The sequence below is a fragment of the Lottia gigantea genome, assembly GCF_000327385.1.
Source record: "Lottia gigantea unplaced genomic scaffold LOTGIsca_110, whole genome shotgun sequence".
NCBI lineage: Eukaryota > Metazoa > Mollusca > Gastropoda > Lottiidae > Lottia > Lottia gigantea.
The window spans coordinates 347,963-369,689 of NW_008707002.1; the positions used below are offsets into that span (position 1 = coordinate 347,963).

The window sequence follows — 21,727 nt, forward strand, 5'->3', positions numbered from 1 at the left end:
CTTGACTGCAATAACCATCTTCACAATGTAAGAAATGCGACTATTGCAGTCAAGGTATCATTACGAAGTGCGTAAAAGCTTGACAATGTGAAGATGACTATTGCAGTCAAGGTATAAGTACGAAGTTTGCAAAGAGTTTGACATTGTTAAGATGATGTTTACATTTATAGTTGTTGACATGTCTTTTCTATAATGCACATTTACGACATGATGTTATTGTACTATTATAAATAAACTACACCGCCCTGTTTGATTTATCACGGTACTGTAAGTAGGCTATTGTGCAAGCATGATATGTACAAAACTTCGTGCACTGAGGTGTATAATAAATAAACAAGAGTACTAACAACCCGAATATACATAATGTAAGACGCCGAGTTGTACTTGTTTCATTTAGGAGAATTTACAAAGTACAATCCCTTTACTGTGGTTTAGTTCAAATCTATAAATACCGGTATATATATCTGGTGGAAGGGACTTGAATTTCTCATCTACCAATCAAGCAACGAATCTACTTTCCGAGCGAGTCTTTGATAGCGGCTAAGTGGAAACGAACGTACATTTGTCATCTACCAACTAATTTTTATGTCAAAGTCTTTGGACCAGTTGTAAATTTGTCATCTACCAAACCACAAACTTACCTAGTCTCTCCGTGGAACTCGGTTATTATTCAGCAAGTGCTACCAGACTAACGACATGTCAAGCCGACTTCTTCTCCGTGTTGTTAAGAATAGTAAGGACCTGAAACTAGCTAGACGATCATTGATGTTACAAAATGCAGAATTTAGGACCTGTCATGGCGGCGGTAAGTTTTCTAGAAATAGCTCCAAAATAACATTGAGTCCGATTACAAGAGCAAAAGTGTTTAAGCTTGAACTTAGAACGACTTAAGCGAATCTTAGCTGAGCAACGTCCCGGATAAACGAGCGTAGAGCCCAGTGCGGTGTATAGTGAGAATTATAAATATAGTAGACAATAGAAGCATATCGATGATATATCACCATACAGTTTACACTGTGTTTTAAGGTGGGTATAGACGAGGTAAGGCACCGGATTGTATATTGTATATTGTTCCCAGTCCGGAGCTAGAAGAGATAACAACCATTACCAAATAGGCAATAAACCTGTAACAAGCAGTAATTTAGCAAAACCGTGAAAAACTTCTATGATAGATCCCCTAAAAGCGTTGTCTACAACTTGTTTTTGTGGAAAGGTAACTCTCTTAACAGATCCCCAAAAGGTGATGTCTATCACTTCCTCTTGTACAATTGTTATCAAAGTTTAAGAATTACAACACATCAAGAAAGTATTCTGCTTGCACAACAACTACCCTTCAGCCTTTGTACATCAAGCTTTTCGATCCGTATTAAAGGCAAAACCAACCAACCAACAGCCTAATCCCAACAGACCATCAACCCGCTTAGTTATCCCATTCATCGGAAAGGCATCATACCAAATCAAGAAGATCCTGAAAAAGTCAGTTGGCATTGAAACAGTGTTCTCTGGCAACTCAACGCTTAAAGATTTGCTCAGAGCCAGTGGTAAATTGAATCCCTCCAACAACCAAAAACCTAAGGGATGTGTCTACCAAGTTGAGTGCTCCTGTGGAAGCTCGTATATAGGGGAAACAAAGAGACCCCTTGATGTTCGACTCAAAGACCATCAAGACAAGCCCGGCAATGAAGGAACATCTGCTGTGGCCGAACATCTTGCTATGGGAAGGAAAACAGGACATAAAGTCAACTTTGACAACACCAACATACTGACAATCAATAAGCACATAGATAAAACCAGGAGACTTCATGAAGCTATCCACATCAGAAGATATCAGCCTGACCTTAACAGAGATGAAGGTGTTCGTTTATCGCATGCATATGATAAACTTATCAACTTGTAATTATTCATATTCAAAACAATTTCCAACTTTAAGCATAGTTAGTTATATGAACAATGTAATTTCTATTAATAAAAGACTCCAATACCAGCAATAGTTGTTTATTTAATCTTCAATTAATCTTTTTTAATTCATTTACTTTACTTCAATTATTTTACTTAATCAGCCTGTATGTTATTTTAAGAATTATATACCTCTTATTGTACCTGTTAAAATTTAATGTAATGTATCAATAAACCATTTATCTCTTGTGTGTTCTTAATAATAAGCATTAAGGTATATATAGTTCGCCCATCACTTCTTCTCATTATATGCCTGAGGACGACGGGGGAAACACGTCGAAACGTTGCATAAAACTTTAACCAGTGATTGTTGTTCCATAAAGCTGTGTCTATATAAAGTTTAAGTTGAGCCATCATCAATTAGCTTAAATGTTTAACTAAAATTTAAAAACAATAAATTTTTAACAATGTAAACATTAATTTTCAATTGTAACATCACCTCATCGCAGACTTATATATTTATATATTTTATGTGGTGTATATAGCCAACAGAATACAGAATAAATTAATTATAAATGTTAATCAATATTTCCAGTTATAAAATTGGATTAAACTAACCGTGACTATAGCTATTATTAATTATTATTCTTATTATCATAATTGATTGTACGTCATCATCAGCTTTGTAGACTTTCTATAAGTCGTGGTTGGTGTTTCTGAATTAGTTGTTTCGGAAGAATGATTATTCCCTGCTTAGCGAAAACATCCGTCATAGTTTGTTAGCACTGTCGAGGTTTTAGACAAACGTTTAAATATATCACAGGATTATCTATATTGTTATCTTAACGGTATATCATAATCAACAGTTATCTATATGTTAACTCTGAGTAATAACAAAATGTTTTTTTTAAGTTCTGTTTTAAGCACTATTATAACAGTGAGAATATTACGTCATTGTATATTTTAATATCATTTACAATACAATGTCAAGAGGCATATGAGAGGCATATGAGAGGCATATTTGAGGCACATGTAAGAGATATTGTTATCTGTTGATGATAACAGAAACTGTTCCAAGGATAGAGATGATAAATTATATTTAACTGTTTTTAATAGTCTACAGTGTGCTCTATCAATTGATATTAAACCATACCAGATACACTGAGATATTTGATGAACCAGTTGTTCAAGGAAATAAGGATTTGAATTTACTGGAAAACAAGATTGATATGCACTGTTAACCACTAGTATCCTTACTCTCTAAAACTTAATTTAAGATAATTTTAGTGTTTCAGTCATCTGATTGGTTAATCACTAAAATTGATTTTAAATTTAGTTTCAATATCCAATCAGATTTCTGTATTATTTAAAATCTGTGTTTTGCTTTACTTAAGGTTTCAAGAATAAGGTCCAAATTGCTTTTAATTGCACATTCCGGTGTATGTTGCTTCTGTAATTAAAGACAATGGTGACTAGATAATCCAGACATCATTGATTTGATAGTACTAAAAGACTATAAGTGTCCCTGGTATACATACAGAGACTAACAACCCCTTTTCAATTCTTTCAAGAGACTAAAAAGATATTGTAATAATTTGAATGTTTTGTAGCCGGTGGTAAAAGGTGGATGTTTACTGTAGTAATGGCGACTGATACGACATCCTCGTTGTATCAAGATATGATAGACAGAAAGATCATCCACCCAGCTCAGGTAAATTCTTAACCTTTTCAATATTCATATCCTTTACTGTCTTTTACAAAATACACATTATGATAATAATACCTATTGTAAGGAAAAACTTGAAAAAGTTCGACAATGATAACGGGGTCAATTATTCCTTTGATCAGCAAATGAAATTTTGATTTATGGTGTTTCAGGATCGATTTCGTGCAATGAAAACTCTTCAGATATTTTCAGACAGCGGTGGGTTCGTTTTGCCGCATTGCCCAACTTGCCGCATCGTGCCCAACTGCACAAAAACGACTTGTAAAACGAATGAACCCATCGTTCAGACAGTTAATATCAAGTGCTGTGATTGGTTGATATTACAGCAGTGATTATATTGGCCAATCAGATTTATTATAATTTCAAACTTTCTCACAACACACTACTGAATTACTTGCTTCTATTTTATTATGTTTGCTATAAATTGAATTATTTGGCGTTACTACCTGTTCTTTTTCACTTTTGAGAGTTCCTGCAAGAATATTTTTTGTCAATACCACACTGCTTCTAACCCGGAATACACATTGATAAGTAAATAATTCCGACCTGGTATACATTGATTTGTTTATTTCCAGTTTAAAGCTGAAGGTGATTCGACTATCAAGTCCGTTACGAAACTAAAAGATGGAAAATTGTTAGAGATAGAATGGAATTCAGGTGGAAAACACAGGTAACAAATGTCTTCAGCTGTTGTTATATTCTACTTTCATTTTCGATAAACGATGAGGACTAATGTACAGTTAAAATTATTGAAAAGAATGAATTAAATTCTATACCCGACCATGAACCACTAATATACACACCACTTTGAAATTCGTGTGATTTTAACAAGCAATTATTGGTGTGGTGCCAGGCAGGATTTTCTTACTTTTCTAGACACCTGATACTACTTTTCATTATGAATTACTTACTCACTTATAATTGATATGCTTCTTCTAGACACCTGATACCACTTTTCATTATGAAATACTTACTAACTTATAATTGATATACTTCTTCTAGATACCTGATATCACTTTTCATTATGAAATACTTACACGCTTATAATTGATATACTTCTTCTAGAAACCTGATACCACTTTTCATTATGAAATACTTACACACTTATAATTGATATACTTCTTCTAGAAACCTGATACCACTTTTCATTATGAAATACTTACACACTTATAATTGATATACTTCCTCATGTGAAAAGCTCACTAGCTGTTACCTATCAATTGCCAAACAATTATTTTGGATTTCGAGCATCATGTTTTGGTGTGGAGCGTTGGAAGGCAACTCTTTTATTGCAACAAAATTATAGCAACAGTCATATTAATTTGTTACACTCTTCCTGACGGTTGATTTATTTTTATTTTTCTATCTAGATATCACAGTATATGGCTCCGCCACAACTGTCATTGTCCCGACTGTAAACTTGTTGTTTCTGGTCAACAGACAGTGGCGATTGAAACAATACCGTCTTCAATTACTGTACAAGATATAGATATATCTGGTAGGTCTTTGATGTTGTTTTAATTAATAGTGCACTCCAGCCCCTTTTCCCCTTTAACATCTAAAAGTAAAGAGGATAAAGAATGGATGTTTTTTAAGGTAATTAAAACAAACTTAGTTGATTACAAATTGCTTTTGATAGATATTTAGGAGCTGAGACGCCTAGGATAGATACTTGTACTAGTCCTGTTTTAAATTACTGTATGTTCAGGCATAAACAACACAATTACACGTAAATCAACAGGGTAAATGTCATTTTAGATAAAACTGGGTTTGTAACAAATCATGTCAAAAATGAAGGGAGTTTTACGTCTTACAAATCATGTCAAAGAGATGTTGGGCTCATTTTAGGTCTACCCCATTATAATGATGTTGAACTGGAATAAAATTCTCTGTGATAACTAAAGCCATCATATTTTTGTAAAGGAAACATTCTTTAGCTCACAACGTGGTAACTTTTAACTCTTTAGACGATAAAGTTATGAAGATGGTATGGAAGGAAGGGGACGTAACTCATAAAGGATATATACCAACAGACTACTTGAAATGCTATAGATATTCTGGTAATGCATTAGCTGAAAAAAGCGAAGCAGAAAATATCAAGTTTTCAACAGATGTGAGTAGCGACAAATTAACTTGATATTCCATATGTTTATCCTATAGTCTGTGTTGGCAAACATGATAGACGGTTGAGATTTTGCATTGATTCATTATTAGCTTTCTAGAAAAAAAATTATATTTCCGGGGTTTTATTTGAGTTCTAGTCATTACATGTAACTATAAAGTTATGTTTAGAGACTTAGTTTCAAAATTGATTTAGCATCTGGTTTCTGGCAGGTAAACTATTACAACGTGTTCAGTGTGATAGCAGAGGTCAAATGATTATACAATATTAAAGACGTTCTATGAGGTAGTCCCATACTCGTATTTACTAACCCCACTGTTCGTCTTCTGTTTAGTAGGATAGTCGTGAGCCCATGTTATTCAGTTTTGCCTTTTTTATTCAGCTTAATCTCTCTGTGAGTGAATATAAGATTTTAACAACTTATATCAGTAAGAGAATCATACATTGACAGCCGACATTATAAATCATTTTTATGGGATTGGTTTAAGTTCATGTTACTTTTCCATGTTTTTTTTTTCGCTTATTCTCTCTCCGCATACTCACTCAGAAAAGTAGGACGTAAAACTCCATTCATTTCATCTCCGCATACTCACTCCTCCTACAACGATTCCTGTTTTATACAAAAATATTTCATTATCTCTTCGCCTTAAAAGTCTCTTGAACTGAAATTGTACTTAATGGACTGATAATTCTTTTTCAGGATTTTAATGCCCTATTCTCATTTTCAGTTTGTTTTGTCGTTCCTCGGGGAAGTCAGAATAAGGGCAGAGAACACTGAGAGGTTATCATTTAGTTGTAACACAAACAAAATGAATGATAAATTAAAAATATATTAGGATCAATACAAATGAATATGACTTACAATAGTATGAATTTCAATAAATAAATGATAAGAAAAATTAGAAATTAGTACAACTTAAACCTCTAAAAAGATAACAAAAAAAAATTTCCAACTTTTTTGAAGTATTTTTTAATTATAAATGTCCATTTCCAAACTTAAAGTTTTTACTTCCCGACTCCCGGTTATTGATAAATTTTAAATTTTGTAGACTGCAATACCGGAGATAGATTTTAAAGATGTTATGGAAACTGATACCGGACTTTATAAGTAAGTTGTAACTTTAAGAAAAAATAATCGACTGACTGCTAAGCACAACCTTTGAAAATTCACATCACTTGGGTACTGTGTAAAATTCACATCACTTAGGTACTGTGTAAAATTCACATCACTTGGGTACTGTGTAAAATTCACATCACTTGGGTACTGTGTAAAATTCACATCACTTGGGTACTGTGTAAAATTCACATCACTTGGGTACTGTGTATAATTCACAATACTTGGGTACTGTGTAAAATTCACATCACTTGGGTACTGTGTAAAATTCACATCACTTGGGTACTGTGTAAAATTCACATCACTTGGGTACTGTGTAAAATTCACATCACTTGGGTACTGTGTAAAATTCACATCACTTGGGTACTGTGTAAAATTCACATCACTTGGGTACTGTGTAAAATTCACATCACTTGGATACTGTGTAAAATTCACATCACTTGGGTACTGTGTATTTATAATCCTATTCAAATTGATGAACATGAATTTGATTCTTTTGGATAAATATATTTTTTGGTTACCATTTATGTTTTGATAAATATTATTATGTTTTTCAGGTGGTTGAAATTATTGGGAGAACGGGGACTATGTCTGGTGAAAAATGTTCCTACAATATCAAACCAGATTAGAGAGGTGAGTCAAAAACATGGTACAGAAAAATTAGTATTATTAATTGATTCAACTGTCATGCTGCTGAGACGTGTTAAATGGGGGTGGGGGGGGGGGGGGACCCCTTCCTGACCCTCACCATGTCCCCTTTAAATCAGACTTGAGGTCAATAACAGGGAGGCTAATTTTTTAACCTGAAATAACATAAAATCTTTCATTCTTCATTGTGTCTTTTTACAGGTGATAGAAAGAGTTTGTTATATTCAGCATACTATATACGGCGAGGTAGGTGACTTCATTACGTTATGTTACGTCGTGTCGCAATGTTTCATGTTACCTTACATGTTTCGTTATGTTTTGTCGTATTACATTATGCTATGTTGTGTTACGTTATGTTTCGTTACATTTATGTTTTGTCGTATTACATATGCGTTGCGTTACGTTATGTTGTGTTGCGTTACGTTATGTTGTGTTGCATTACGTAATGTTTTATTTCGTTATGTTACGTTACAAGATAATGACGGTGGCAGAAACAATGTGCGTCAAACGGGAAAACGGTTGTTATGTTCTTCCATTATTCCAACACCAACTTTCACCTTTTTTATTTTCAGATTTTTGAAGTTAAGAGTGTAGAGAATGCCAGTAACGCCGCCTATTTGTCGATTGGCCTGAGGCTACACATGGACCAAATGACTTACGAATCTGCCCCAGGGATCCAGTTGTTGCATTGTTTAAAGTGAGTGGGGATTGGAAATGATTTCTTCAAATCCGATCTTAAAAGGTTTTGTACCACAGTGTATGGTTTAGACGTTTTGATATTTTACATGTCGTCATTTGCCGGGTTATGGAGTCGTAAATTATATTAATCGAATTTTTATTACAATGGAGATACAAGTTTTGAGTTTTAAAGGGTTTAGAGTGTTAGAAGTTTTTTATGACGTCAATGGTGGTTGTGGGTTGTAATCTCGGCCGGCGTATAAAAATTTGGTAACTTTGACTAAGTCATCTTTACTCACTATTCCAGTCGACCCAGCTGTAGGTGGGTAAGAATGATACAAGAAAGATCAATGTCAAGAGGTTTGAACAAGTAGATCAGCGTGTAGAAATAGTCGTTGTGAAATAGTAGTAAAAATAGTCCAAGTGGTATTTATATTATTCTGTAGGTTTGGAGAAGAGGTGGAAGGCGGAGAAAGTGTGTTTGCTGATATCCACCATATTGTAGACGTCTTTAGACGCGAGCATCCCAAAGAATTTGAAGTTTTATGTCGAGTTCCGGTAACATATGAAATAATGGGGTATTATAAATCTAGTGGAAGGTACAGTCCTTAAAAATATCCTTTTGTTTTTTTCGCAATCTAAGATGGCTTTGTAGACGGTTGACATTTGCTGAATATCTTAGAATTTCTATTTCTTCATTGTTAAAAATATCATTTAATTTTTATATCAATTACTTTTTCCAGAGAAAAACCAGTTCATCAACAAATTCACAAACCAATGATAGTCACCAATCAGTATGGCCATGTAAGTTTCTTTTTCTACCCAAACTATCCTTTCTATACCACGCCCCTTATTCTTCAAAACTTTCCTTAAATAAAATCAAGATTTTTAAGAAATACAGTAATTATCAAATAGTTAGATTTTCGAGAATAAGGTTTTCATGATAATTGAAATGTTTTGTCACTGTCTATAAATAGTATAATGTGTGCCCCAAATACCGCGCATTATACTCGCAAATATACAGTAACAATCCAATCGGAAGCAAAAAATTAGCCCACAACATAATACTCCTTAGTATGTTGCTTTTCTTATGTATTCTGTTCAATTTGAATTTTATCAACTCTTCATGTTGTAGACCAGTGCTTCTCAACCTCCCCAAAAGAGTTCTATCTCTTCTAAATCTATTCCTCCCCAAAATAAATCAGTTATTTTGAAACGTATTTCACTCCAACAATATATTCAACGATTAACCATAAATAGATATAAAATTATACTCTACATATCACCATAGTTCAATGTAACCTTTCAGTCGAATGTTCTCTCATGATTTTCTGTATGTCCGGGGTCGATGACGTCATTGTCAGTCGAAGATCACCTTGCCTCCCACTTCCTCCCGACCCCCAGGCAATATTTTCTCTCTTGTTGAGAAGCACATCTACTTCAGACGACTAATGCCCTAGTTATAAAAATTGTTATGTTTTTTTATTCAGGTTATTTCGGTCGCCTATCATGAAAATCTCACCGGAGCATTACAAGCCCACGAGGTAAAATACATTAATATTTTCGCAAACAAACTATAATGCAGGGATGGTTGGAGTTCAGATAGCTGAAATTGAGCTGTTTCACCTAGTAAAGCGAATAATATTCGGGCTTGAATTTTTTGCACTGTCATGGTCGTATTGAATATGTTTGCTGTAATTTGTCTTGGGTTGTACTTTGATCGGATTTAATTTACCTGACATGAACTGATTATCCCCAAGTTTTATAATATCTTTGTAAAAGTACAGGTGGCCTTCAACTACACGAAGTCAAGATAACCTTACCCCATTTTCTTTTGAATAATAAATGGTTGAACCGCGTGTAAAAAATATGATAAGCTACAACTAATACCTACTAACTGTCCTCACGACTGTGTTAGTAGGTTGAACTTATATCGATACCATTGAATACAATACAGTGAATTTGAATATCATCTTCAAAACAATACTTGGTCGTCTTAGAATAACTTTGCGATGATAGATATATAATTATTTACAGTTTCAACCGAAATTATTTAATTTTTGACTGAAAATTGTCCACAGTAATTTGAAGTGATAATATACGCTCATTATAAATTTTTATCAACTCACAGCCGTTCTAACTCTATTATTACTATTGTGAAGCTGACATTTCAATTCATATGAAAGTAATCAGTAAAATTCGATATACTAACGAACTTGAAGACAGTACTTATATTCAAAGAATAGGCACTGGTACAGAGTAATTATAGAATAGGCACTGGTACAGAGTAATTATAGAATAGGCACTGGTGCAGAGTAATTATAGAATAGGCACTGGTACAGAGTAATTATAGAATAGGCACTGGTACAGAGTAATTATAGAATAGGCACTGGTACAGAGTAATTATAGAATAGGCACTGGTACAGAGTAATTATAGAATAGGCACTGGTACAGAGTAATTATAGAATAGATACTGGTACAGAGTAATTATAGAATAGGCACTGGTACAGAGTAATTATAGAATAGGCACTGGTACAGAGTAATTATAGAATAGGCACTGGTACAGAGTAATTATAGAATAGGCACTGGTACAGAGTAATTATAGAATAGGCACTGGTACAGAGTAATTATAGAATAGGCACTGGTACAGAGTAATTATAGAATAGATACTGGTACAGAGTAATTATAGAATAGGCACTGGTACAGAGTAATTATAGAATAGATACTGGTACAGAGTAATTATAGAATAGGCACTGGTACAGAGTAATTATAGAATAGGCACTGGTACAGAGTAATTATAGAATAGGCACTGGTACAGAGTAATTATAGAATAGGCACTGGTACAGAGTAATTATAGAATAGGCACTGGTACAGAGTAATTATAGAATAGATACTGGTACAGAGTAATTATAGAATAGGCACTGGTACAGAGTAATTATAGAATAGGCACTGGTACAGAGTAATTATAGAATAGATACTGGTACAGAGTAATTATAGAATAGGCACTGGTACAGAGTAATTATAGAATAGATACTGGTACAGAGTAATTATAGAATAGGCACTGGTACAGAGTAATTATAGAATAGGCACTGGTACAGAGTAATTATAGAATAGGCACTGGTACAGAGTAATAATAGACTAGATACCGATACAGAGTAATTATAGAATAATCAAAAAATGCAAAATATTCATCTGGTGATTTTTCAGGATGATGTAGAACCATTCTATGATGCTTATAGATTGTTAGTCCAATCAGTTCATGACTGGCCATATAAGGTACATGTATTCATATATTTTATCTATATTAGTTTCTAACTTCTGTGAAACAAGGGTTCTAACCCTTATTTCTGAAAACGTTCCAGGACAGTTCCGTTATCATGGGATAATGATGATAATTCAAAACACAGTTAGTTGGGTGTAAACCTCTATTTCAATAACTTACATAATAGTTGGATATAAAACTCCGATTCTTTCTATAAGCCTCATAAGATACAGAAGAGTAGGACGTAAAACTCTATTCTATTCGTCTCTACTTTCAGTTTTATCATCGAATGAGACCTGGTGATATGGTGACCTTTCAGAATAGACGAGCTCTTCATGGTCGAAATAGTTTTATAAACCGAGGAGGAGGCGAGAGACTTTTTCAGGTATATTATAACATTTTAAATGGTTTTCTTTACATAAAACTTATACTATAATATATCGAAACTTGTTTGTGTATTAGGGACACTGATATCATCGATTTTCACGTCTCTGATTCCTGCAATTCCACCAAAAGATACTTGTATCTCTTAGGCTAAAATTATGTTGGTTTGTATTTCCAGGGAGGCTATATGTATAATATATGTTGGTTTGTATTTTCAGGGTGGCTATATGTATAATATATGTTGGTTTGTATTTCCAGGGAGGCTATATGTATAATATATGTTGGTTTGTATTTCCAGGGAGGCTATATGTATAATATATGTTGGTTTGTATTTTCAGGGTGGCTATATGTATAATATATGTTGGTTTGTATTTCCAGGGAGGCTATATGTATAATATATGTTGGTTTGTATTTCCAGGGAGGCTATATGTATAATATATGTTGGTTTGTATTTTCAGGGAGGCTATATGAATATTGATGAATTTAAAAGTATGTTGATTTATCTACACAACACGATTGGTGATGGATCTAGATTGTGTAGAATGGGCTTGAATGATATGTGTTGAATACAGTTAAAAGTCTAATTACAGATTCACACGACATGTGTACAGTACAGTCCTTTTTACAATCAATTCTGTCGTAGTTATGATAATTCTCAATGTTAAATTACACATTCCACGACGATTCTTATTGTAATAATTTCTGAGAGACATGGATCCTCGAAACTTACTTACTAACTCGTGAAAAATAGTTTTTGTAAATATTGTTTTCCGATTGACAAAAATGTACTGATTGTTGTTTAACAGTGATACAGTGGTATATGTTTATTTACTTGACTCTTGGTTTGGGCGATATACGCCTTATATTATTACTAATATTATTTTCCTGTTTTAAAATACAAAAATATGATTAATTGTTAGTTAATTATGAGAGGCAATTCAGGTGCCTAGTTCGACAGAAGCTGAGCAATACAAGGTACAAAATCCTGAATTAACAGAAAGTTGCCTCCCCAGTATTTTTTTAATGTACAGCTCTGAAAAAGAATAACTGATTTTTTATAACCGTGGTTTGTTTTATATGATAATATATAAATTTATGTTTTTACAGCTTTGTTAATATTTATGTATTGTTACTTGGTATATTTAGATAAAAATGTAACCAAAAATAAAATTAATAATTTGATAAAATACTACAGTTGCACTCTTTGTCTTCTATGGCAGTATTGCTCACTAACATGGAAGGCATGCATTTGATTCCAAGCATGGGTTGAAACGATACCTTCGACCCCAGTGATTGGGGGACTGACATGAAATAAGAGTATATTCGTTCTGAGAAATGATAAACAGATGCTCGTTCTTCTCTAAGCTTACGACTGTTACAATAGGATCAAGTTGCTGTCATGGCAAAATTTCCCTCATTGTACACTGCATTAACTGCTTTATTATTCTAGTATAATGTCATTAATGGAGCTTTACACTTCATTTACTTCAGGTTCAAACTTGGTCTAAAAATGCGTTTAAGTAAAGATAAAATCATTTGTGGTCCGTAGTTTGTAGTCCAAAATACAAATGTAGTTGTCTCCCCTCAGTCAATACTCATTTCCATAGAGATGAAAGACTCTTTTTAAAAGAAATGTGTACAATTCCCCATGTATTAGAAAAAAAGTTCCTGAAATCCCCTACAAAAAGAGTCAGTGGCCTTATGTCTACATGTGTCTTGGGAGCTAACTTGGAGGTCCAGGGTTCAATCCCGGCATAGGTCGAGATAATACCTTCAGATTTTTCAACCGAGTTTCCCCATGTCAGTGATGTAGATAAGAGGGGCTGACATGAAAAAGCGTCTAGTCGTTCGGATGGGACAATAAACCGAGGCCCCGTGTGCTACAGGCTGTGCACGTTAAAGAACCCCCGACAATTGGAAATCGAAAAAGAGCAGTCTAATGCCGCTGTCCTGGCAAAATTTCCCTCATTGCACCCTGCATGGCGTTGCCTGTCTTCATTAGTCCACATGATGCAGAAAAATAGGACGTAAAATTCCATTCATTTCATTTTCATTTCTTTACAATTCTTCTCAGCAGCCTAAAACAAATTCTGCTGCTACTGCCAGTGCTTCTTTGAGTCAGCCCGGTTTCGATTTTCAACCCCTATCTCTATTACGTTTCGTGTGTATTTTCGCCGTCATGGTTGTCCATAAAGTAACTCTTTTATTAAAAGGTGGAAATAGTTGTTATGACGTCATTACAGAAACACTCATGGCGTCCATTTTTGAAAGAAAATTTTCAATATTTGTTTGTGTTTTGAGGAATTAGAATTGTAATGATGAACTTTGTGGGAATTGGAAAGGTGCTGTGAATGAGCAGAAAGCTACATGTCATGCTACACGTAAATGGACAACGAAAGAACTGTGAAATGTTGAAATAGGTCAATTTCTCAAAGGACGTGCATTCTCACACTTGACTTTGTTTCTGTGGTTGTTGTTTACTGATTGACATTATTGTGAAGACTTCTGTGTGATTCCAAGATGTACAATTAACTGAACAGTTCAAGATAAACAGTCTTGCTACTGAAACTGAAAGAAGGAAACTTGGTTTGGTATTCGAAATGGAAGGAAAACAGCGGGTAATCTGTGAGTTCTTTTTATTTGAATCTGCCCTGACTTCCCTCCCCTTTCCCACTATCCGACCACTCTGGTTTCTGATCATATTCTGTCACTCGTTTCTTGTTGGATATATAAACTAAACAGCAGTAGACTTAAAGAGTCATTAAAGTTAATTCGCCAAGGAAATTCGAAAATTTTGTATTTTGTTTGGGAAATTTGATTATACAAAATTTAAGATATGCCTTATTTTCGAACACCACTTCTAAGAGTCAAGTTTTTTATTTCATTTCAAATGCAAATTTTTTTGTGAATTTTTGCTAAAAACATAAAATTAATCCGAAAAAGCACAGTGGTCGGAGAGAAAGCCATACAAACATCACCATCATATGTACACACTTTCACAGACAAACCAATGGCGTTTCTAGGAAACATTAGATGAAGGGGCCAAAGTACTTGCCAGGGGGGCCACAGGCTATGCTTTCACTATGTAAATAAATAAAGATTTTGAAAGTGGGGACGCCAAAGCCGGGGGGCCTCTCCGTAGAAACGCCACCGATACATACGCCTTCATTCTTTAACTGTATTTGTTAAATTACATACAGTAAATTTAGATTTTAATTGAGGTTTTTATTGATTCTTTGAGCATACTATAGTAACTACCGTTAAACGATGATTTGTAACCATTCACTATTCACAACTGAGTTTTATGAAAACTTTGAAAACAAAAAATGGCACTATGAATGTGATCTTGATTCTTGTTTGAGTTTAGTAAAATTCCTTTAAAAATATCACAGCCTGCTGTTGATTTCTCATCCATTCTGACACGCTTTGTTTAAAAATTCACAGTAGCAGAAGACTGTTTAAAATTTCGAATTTTTTTCTTGAGAGACATATTTCATTCAGTTATAGTTTTAACACACACAAAATTATACACCGAAATATTAACCAACACCCCCAAAATAAGTGTGGATTTTAGTGTTTAATTCTCATCTCGTGCACGCGTAAACTAAGCTATGACATATAACATAACATGCACACGTTTTCAGGTTCCAGAAGAGTCCAGAAGTGGAGCCCGTCCCTAAAACGTTTAAGGTAGGTCTTGGTCTCACTGTCTGGTTTTAAGTATCTGCTTATCTTCTTCTGCTATGTCCAATGTTCTTTATTATTTTCTGTATAGTAAAGAATTCACCACCCTTCGAAATTTATGTCTATTTTTATACAATGTGAAACATTTTCGATTTTTCCTGCTTTTCATCTTCAGCATTAGTTCAATATTCTTTAGTTGTTTCTCTCATAGCGGGGAATTCATCGCCCTTCAAAACTTGTATGTTTATCTTCATATGATGTTCGATTCTCTATTCTAGAAGTTTCGTCTCCATTTTTCATCAGCATAACATTTTCTATGTTTTTTATTCGTTTGTCTAATAGTAGAAGAGGTTCATCCCTTGTATATTCAATAGAAATTTTCTGTGTCCTATCCTTCAACCGCAAAACGTTCACGATTCTCTACTGTAAGTGTTTCATCTCTAATCAGGTCTGTTTTCATTTCTTCATTGGTGGATAATATTCTTCAATCTCAACGAATTTTCATATTTGCCAAACTTCTTCAACAACTACTTCTCTTTACCTAACTAAACGAGTAAATCTAGTCTCCTTCCGTGATAAAAAAAAATCGCAACAAATTTATCTCACTGTCTCCGATTATTTTTATATTTGAGCACATTTCTTTGACAGCCCGTTTTCTCATCTGGGCTAGCTGCAGTGCTGTAGATCTACGAACGTCTCATCGGCTAACACATTAACCTTTCTCTCCTGAACCATTAAAATGAAATTTGGTTGAAAAGGCGTTTTGCTTTGCTTGGACATATCATATATACTCGAACCGCGGCGAAATATAAATAGCCTTAAATATTAACAAGCACCAATTTCACTAAAAACTGAATTTTGAATAATCAAAATAGATTCGCTTTATAAGGATCTTCTAACTACATTTACTCATCTAAAATATAAACTACAACTTTTACAGATTTTTCAATGAAATGAAATGAAGTTAAAATATAGGCTATTGAGTTATCTATACGGGACTGTCGCATCGCGTGGGATATTGTGCAGAATTAAACACTAAAAACCACACACTCCTTGTTCTCTACACACAAGTTATTAATACATCTAAATAACAATACAAATCATATCACTATACCTTAACCTAACCTCAACAGTCTGTCTGTCTATCAGTATTATAATACTGGTTACAAGTGGGCGTATGTAATAAGGGGTGCCATCGGGTGTCACACAGAACCTTGGCACTCCCCCCCCCCCTGCTGTCCGTCGATAAACCAAGCAATGACAATGCTGTGTAGTATTATATCTAACACAGATGCTGGATTTTTTTTCACCTTAATTGTTTTCGTGACGTATTTAAGAGTTGTATCCAAAAAATGATTCGTAATAATATTATTAAATTTGGGTGTGGGAAAAGGGGGAGGGATAGGGAGGAACCAATTTCCCCCTACCCTAACCCCCAATCTTGTTTGTCAACAGACAATATAGTGATATATGTGTAATTGTATTAATGAATAAAGCTATGAATAGCGGTAGATCATATATTAACAGATCCACACCCTTAAAAAAATACTTGATCATTTTCCCAATTATTTCGCTCGATTATGTAAGTAATATGTACATGTTAATAGAATTCTTCAGGTGGTTATATAATTCTCTAATTATTCCGCTTGATCGCCAATCAAAATAAAATATAGATAGACTTAAAACGTCTGTTAAATTTGAAAAAATAAACAGACTCGTTACATGTTTTAATTTAGACAAAACACCAGATATACTAGATATTTTAAATGAATGTTATTTGGAATAAACAGATGCAACCTGCTTTCAAATGACACTTAAATTTCAAACAAGACTTTTCTAGATAACCCTTCTCCAAAGAACTTGTAACGTATAGTGGTTATCAGAAAGACACTTACAAATTTGGCAGAGGACAGATAGAAATATGTTCGTTTGAAAAAAAATGGTTTTTGGTATTTATTAGACCTGTACTACGTTTTTGTTTAAGATTTTATTAAGCTAAATTGTCTTCGATGTTTTTTGACTGATTTTTCTTGAATTACCTGTACAGACAGAAATTATTTCCAAGATATTTTCGAAGATTTTGATGAGTATAATGTGAGATAGTAAACCATTGACGTATGTGTCTACTGAAGCCCCGAGACTACCGTATATCAAAACTATGTAATAAAGTTGGACTTGACGAGGTATACGGTATGGAATTATTGATATAGTAGAAACAAGAGGAACCGAATACACGCAGTTTGTGTTCCAATCCCAGCATGATTAGGGTGACAATATAACAAGTCTTGGGACTGAATAATGTATCTGGTAGTTTGGTAAAATCGCGTGTCTCAGTCTCTGCTACCCCTTTAACAGTACAACTTACAATCAGGTGTATGTTGTATAACATTAAGGTGAAATAGAGTTATACCATTATAGCATACGGTAATATGACTTGTACATCGATACCAGCTCGCGGGTTACAAAGTTATGACAGTATTTATAAATTATTTTGAATGAAATTCCGATTCCATAGGTGTGACTCTGAGGATAAATTGAATACTTTCTCGAGTATTTCTAAACTATATTTGTTGAAATACTCTTTTGAATTAATTTCGTTCTGTGGATATTCTGTTATGGGTCTTTCCAAATCGATGTATAGTGAATGTCGGCTGGTAGATAGTTGGAGTACTAGTGTGCGATATGAATAGTATTTAATACAAAAGAGATACGCAGATAGTTAATATATTTGTTTGTCCATTGTGAATTGTGCAAAGGAGAGGACAATAAGGGGACCAGTATTTTTGAGGGATTAAAAACAAAGTTACAGTCGCTCGAAAAGAATCACTGGATACCTGTAGAGCAACTAAATACCGAATTGAAAATCTCATCGCGGACTAAAATTTGTTGTTAAACAAGTCAATTTATTAAAAAACTGTTTAGATCAGATATCAAACTGACTCTCGACAGCACTGGTCGTGGTATTTGACATATTGTTTCACCTGAGATTCGAACCAACAACACCTTAATACATAATCTACAGAACAATCTAAAATTACCGACATGCTGGAAAGTTCTATATAGAATTAACATTGTGTTCAACCTTGAAAACCTCGTCTTATGCGTATAATTGAAAGAAAACGGACAACAAACGTCGTGGTGATAGAAATTAAGAGTTGTTTTCAATTGACATAGTTTTAAAGTTTGTTTCTAAGAGAAAATTGACAAACAGTTGGTTGTGAGTTAAAAAAATTCTCTCGACCAAACATCAGTGAAGTATTTTTAAACCAGATTTACCCAATAATGTATTTGTTTTGGACAAGTTCATGTTGTTCTCTATAGTTTTTGTTGTCTAATTTTTAAATATTTTTCTTCCCTTTCTGTGAATCACTTAATAAAATGATTGTACGGAAATTCCCGGTGAGTTATTAAAACTTAACTAAAGATAAAAAAAAAGGCAACTTTATCGAAGATGATTACTAGAGTATTTGTGCGTTTTAAGTTTGATTTTTTCGCACTCTGACCTGTGAATCACTGAATAAAATTATGTTAAGAAAAGTTCTAGTGACTTAGATATTACAAATTACCAGTGAATCAAGATTGAAGGATTGGGGAGGAAGTTTAACTCATCTGAATTGATTTTAAAGGAATGATAATGTTTGTGGATTGTGACATGTAAATTGTCTTATGGAATAACCACTCTTGCTGAAAAGACAAACCAAGGTTTATAATATAACTTAAGTTTACCTAAGAAATTAGAAAACATAATTATCAAGTTTGATTATCTTCCGGAGTAACCGATGTTGCTGAAAAGACAACACAAAGTTTATAATATAAAGTAAAGTTTAGTAGAAAAGTCATTTGAAAACCAACGGAGAAGGTGGGAAACTTTCTAGATTGTCAAGTGTGGTTTTTCTTATTGAGTTATCTCTGCCGTTTTGTCCCGAAGACAACCCAGGGTTTATAATACATGTATATAACTGAAGACAACCCAGGGTTTATAATTCTTGTATATAACTACAGTTTAGAAGTGAGGACTTAAAAATCAAACCACCGGAGTAACGTAATCAGCTGATTTTTTATAACGATTTTATTCGCTAAAGAACTTTGTATTACATTGTTGCACTTTTATAGCGGTATAAGTGCAATACGTGGTGTAAGTGCGACTATTGCACTTCGATGGATCGGGAATATTATTTTCTATAAAGTGTTATCGTGTTATTGATAACTCAAGCCTAATTTTGTTCATTTCGAAAAAATATCAAGGGAAAGTGTTAATCAGCTGTCTTTGTGCATTTTTTTCCATTTCTCGTTTTTTTAAATTCTTAAGATAGTGTTATTGTAGAAATTTTGTTTTTAAAGAGGAGAGAATTTCAGTCGTTTTACTAGTGCTAGCTTCGATTTCATTGTAGGAGGGTAAGTACTGATGAACTTAATTCTAGTCTGATTCTGATGTAGTTCTGATGTTAAAAACCAAATACCAGGAATCCAAACTTTTTTTTTTAATGAATTTATAAATTTCGACAGATCGAACTGTTTCTTTTGAATGATTTTGTGTCATTCGTTGTTGTTATGTAAAATTCATGCGATATCTGAACTATGTCAGTGAATTATTGAGAAACAGTTTTTTTCTGTTGTGATTGGAATTTTTCTGGAAACTGTGGGAGTCTAAATTTGCTCAAGAATTTCTGAATTCCAATATATTGTGATCCGAATTTTCCGATGAGATTTCGGTGGATTAAGGATTATCCCAATGATGGATTTAAAGTGGGATTTGTTGGAGATTAACGGCAGCCATTTTGAGGGATGGGTAGCCGCTTAGAAAGCAAGTAAGTTTGATTTTTTTGATTTTTTGAACATCGTTACTAAAAAAAAACAATTCAAAATGTAACATAGTACATATAACCAGCAATATCTCTACTATTCCTGTCCTAGACCTATTCTAACGCCTTGGTCTCCAATTTGAAAAAACAATTCGTATCCCTCCTAATTTGTTAATACGTTCTCTCGCCTATCTTTAATAACAGTAAACTTTCTGATTGTTGTTACAATGTATAACATTTTGAAATAAAAAACAGCTTTGCATTTGTCTGTTATATATTTAAATGCCCTCCACATCGTTTCGACAATGATACTATTTGTCACTCGCTAACGATAAAAGATAATAATACATAATGAAATATTCTAGTGAGGAAATGGCTGTTTCTCAATCTGTATTTTATTATTAAAACTTTATATTAAAAAGGTGTGTGTACGTTGAAGAAAAAAACAACTTGTCGCCAGGTATCTGCCTTCTTCAACACTTTATCACAACTTCAAGTTTAAATTTGACATGAATTGTGATTTATATTGACTCGTTATATTGACGAGTGTGTTGTGTCAATACTCAAACACTTTTTATTGTAACAATATTGTCGTGCACATTGTCCGGAAGTTATTTGATGTGACAGATTTAAGTGGGTATTATGGGACGTTGATGATTTCAATTGGTTGGTTATTTCCTGAAATTTCAGGATTTTCACGCCAGAAGTTGTGATAGAAGAGGAACTGTCTCGGTTGATGGGTGTGGGTTGGAATAACCGATATGGTAGAAAATTAAATAAGAAAAGATAATTGAAGATGCACTGAGTATCGCTTTAAGTCTTTAAGTCAACGATGGGGATTGAACCAAGGGCAAAGTTTTAAAAATAACACCCAATCCCTTCACTGTTTAAAAAAATGGCTCCCCTCTTAAACCTTCACTCTTAACACCCCTGTAATAATGAACATTATAAGAAATACTAAATACACGCGTCGTCACACGCCATCTCGTGCCCCAGACACCCTCTTTATCTACCTTCAACTGACATTGTTCAAAACTCAAACACTTCAAACTTTCTACTGGCGACATGAAATTTGTTAAAAAAAACTAGTCAAATACAAATTTGATACAAACATTGTTACTATTTATTTTTTGTCATTTTGTGTATTTTTCAATAGTTGACGATTTGAGTCTAGTAAAACATTGAGCAAATCCTAGCAACGTATTCCCGAAATCCTAGAAACAGTGTTAGATGATAAGACTACAGGATATCCTAGAAACAGTGTTAGAATTAATACTGTAGGATGTCCCAGAAACAGTGTTAGAAGTTAAGACCCTAGGATATCCTAGAATCAATGTTAGAAATTAAGACCCCAGGACAGCCTATTGTTAAGATCATTCGGAGAATACACAGGCTGGTTTTATGAGGTATG

At 33.8% G+C, this 21,727-nt stretch overlaps 1 protein-coding gene across 1 annotated transcript; it reads left to right on the top strand.

Annotated features, from left to right (window-relative positions):
* Positions 1 to 462: 462 nt before the first annotated feature.
* On the top strand, positions 463 to 13,018 carry LOTGIDRAFT_237554 (hypothetical protein). Its single transcript, XM_009047329.1, has 15 exons — positions 463 to 805; positions 3,507 to 3,607; positions 4,198 to 4,292; positions 4,993 to 5,120; positions 5,590 to 5,735; positions 6,794 to 6,852; positions 7,416 to 7,491; positions 7,708 to 7,752; positions 8,079 to 8,203; positions 8,631 to 8,783; positions 8,928 to 8,988; positions 9,675 to 9,728; positions 11,392 to 11,460; positions 11,724 to 11,831; positions 12,289 to 13,018. The coding sequence occupies exons 1-15, from the start codon at positions 697 to 699 to the stop codon at positions 12,394 to 12,396; spliced, it is 1,437 nt and encodes a 478-aa protein (XP_009045577.1). The 5' UTR covers positions 463 to 696; the 3' UTR covers positions 12,397 to 13,018.
* The last annotated feature ends 8,709 nt before the right edge of the window (positions 13,019 to 21,727 follow it).

Bases quoted from the DNA above. Each gene is read 5' to 3' on its own strand.
- LOTGIDRAFT_237554 (XM_009047329.1), top strand. From the start codon at position 697: ATGTCAAGCCGACTTCTTCTCCGTGTTGTTAAGAATAGTAAGGACCTG. The intron at 3,608-4,197 runs GTAAATTCTTAA...GTTTATTTCCAG, and splicing joins AGATCATCCACCCAGCTCAG to TTTAAAGCTGAAGGTGATTC. The intron at 7,753-8,078 runs GTAGGTGACTTC...TTTTATTTTCAG, and splicing joins AGCATACTATATACGGCGAG to ATTTTTGAAGTTAAGAGTGT.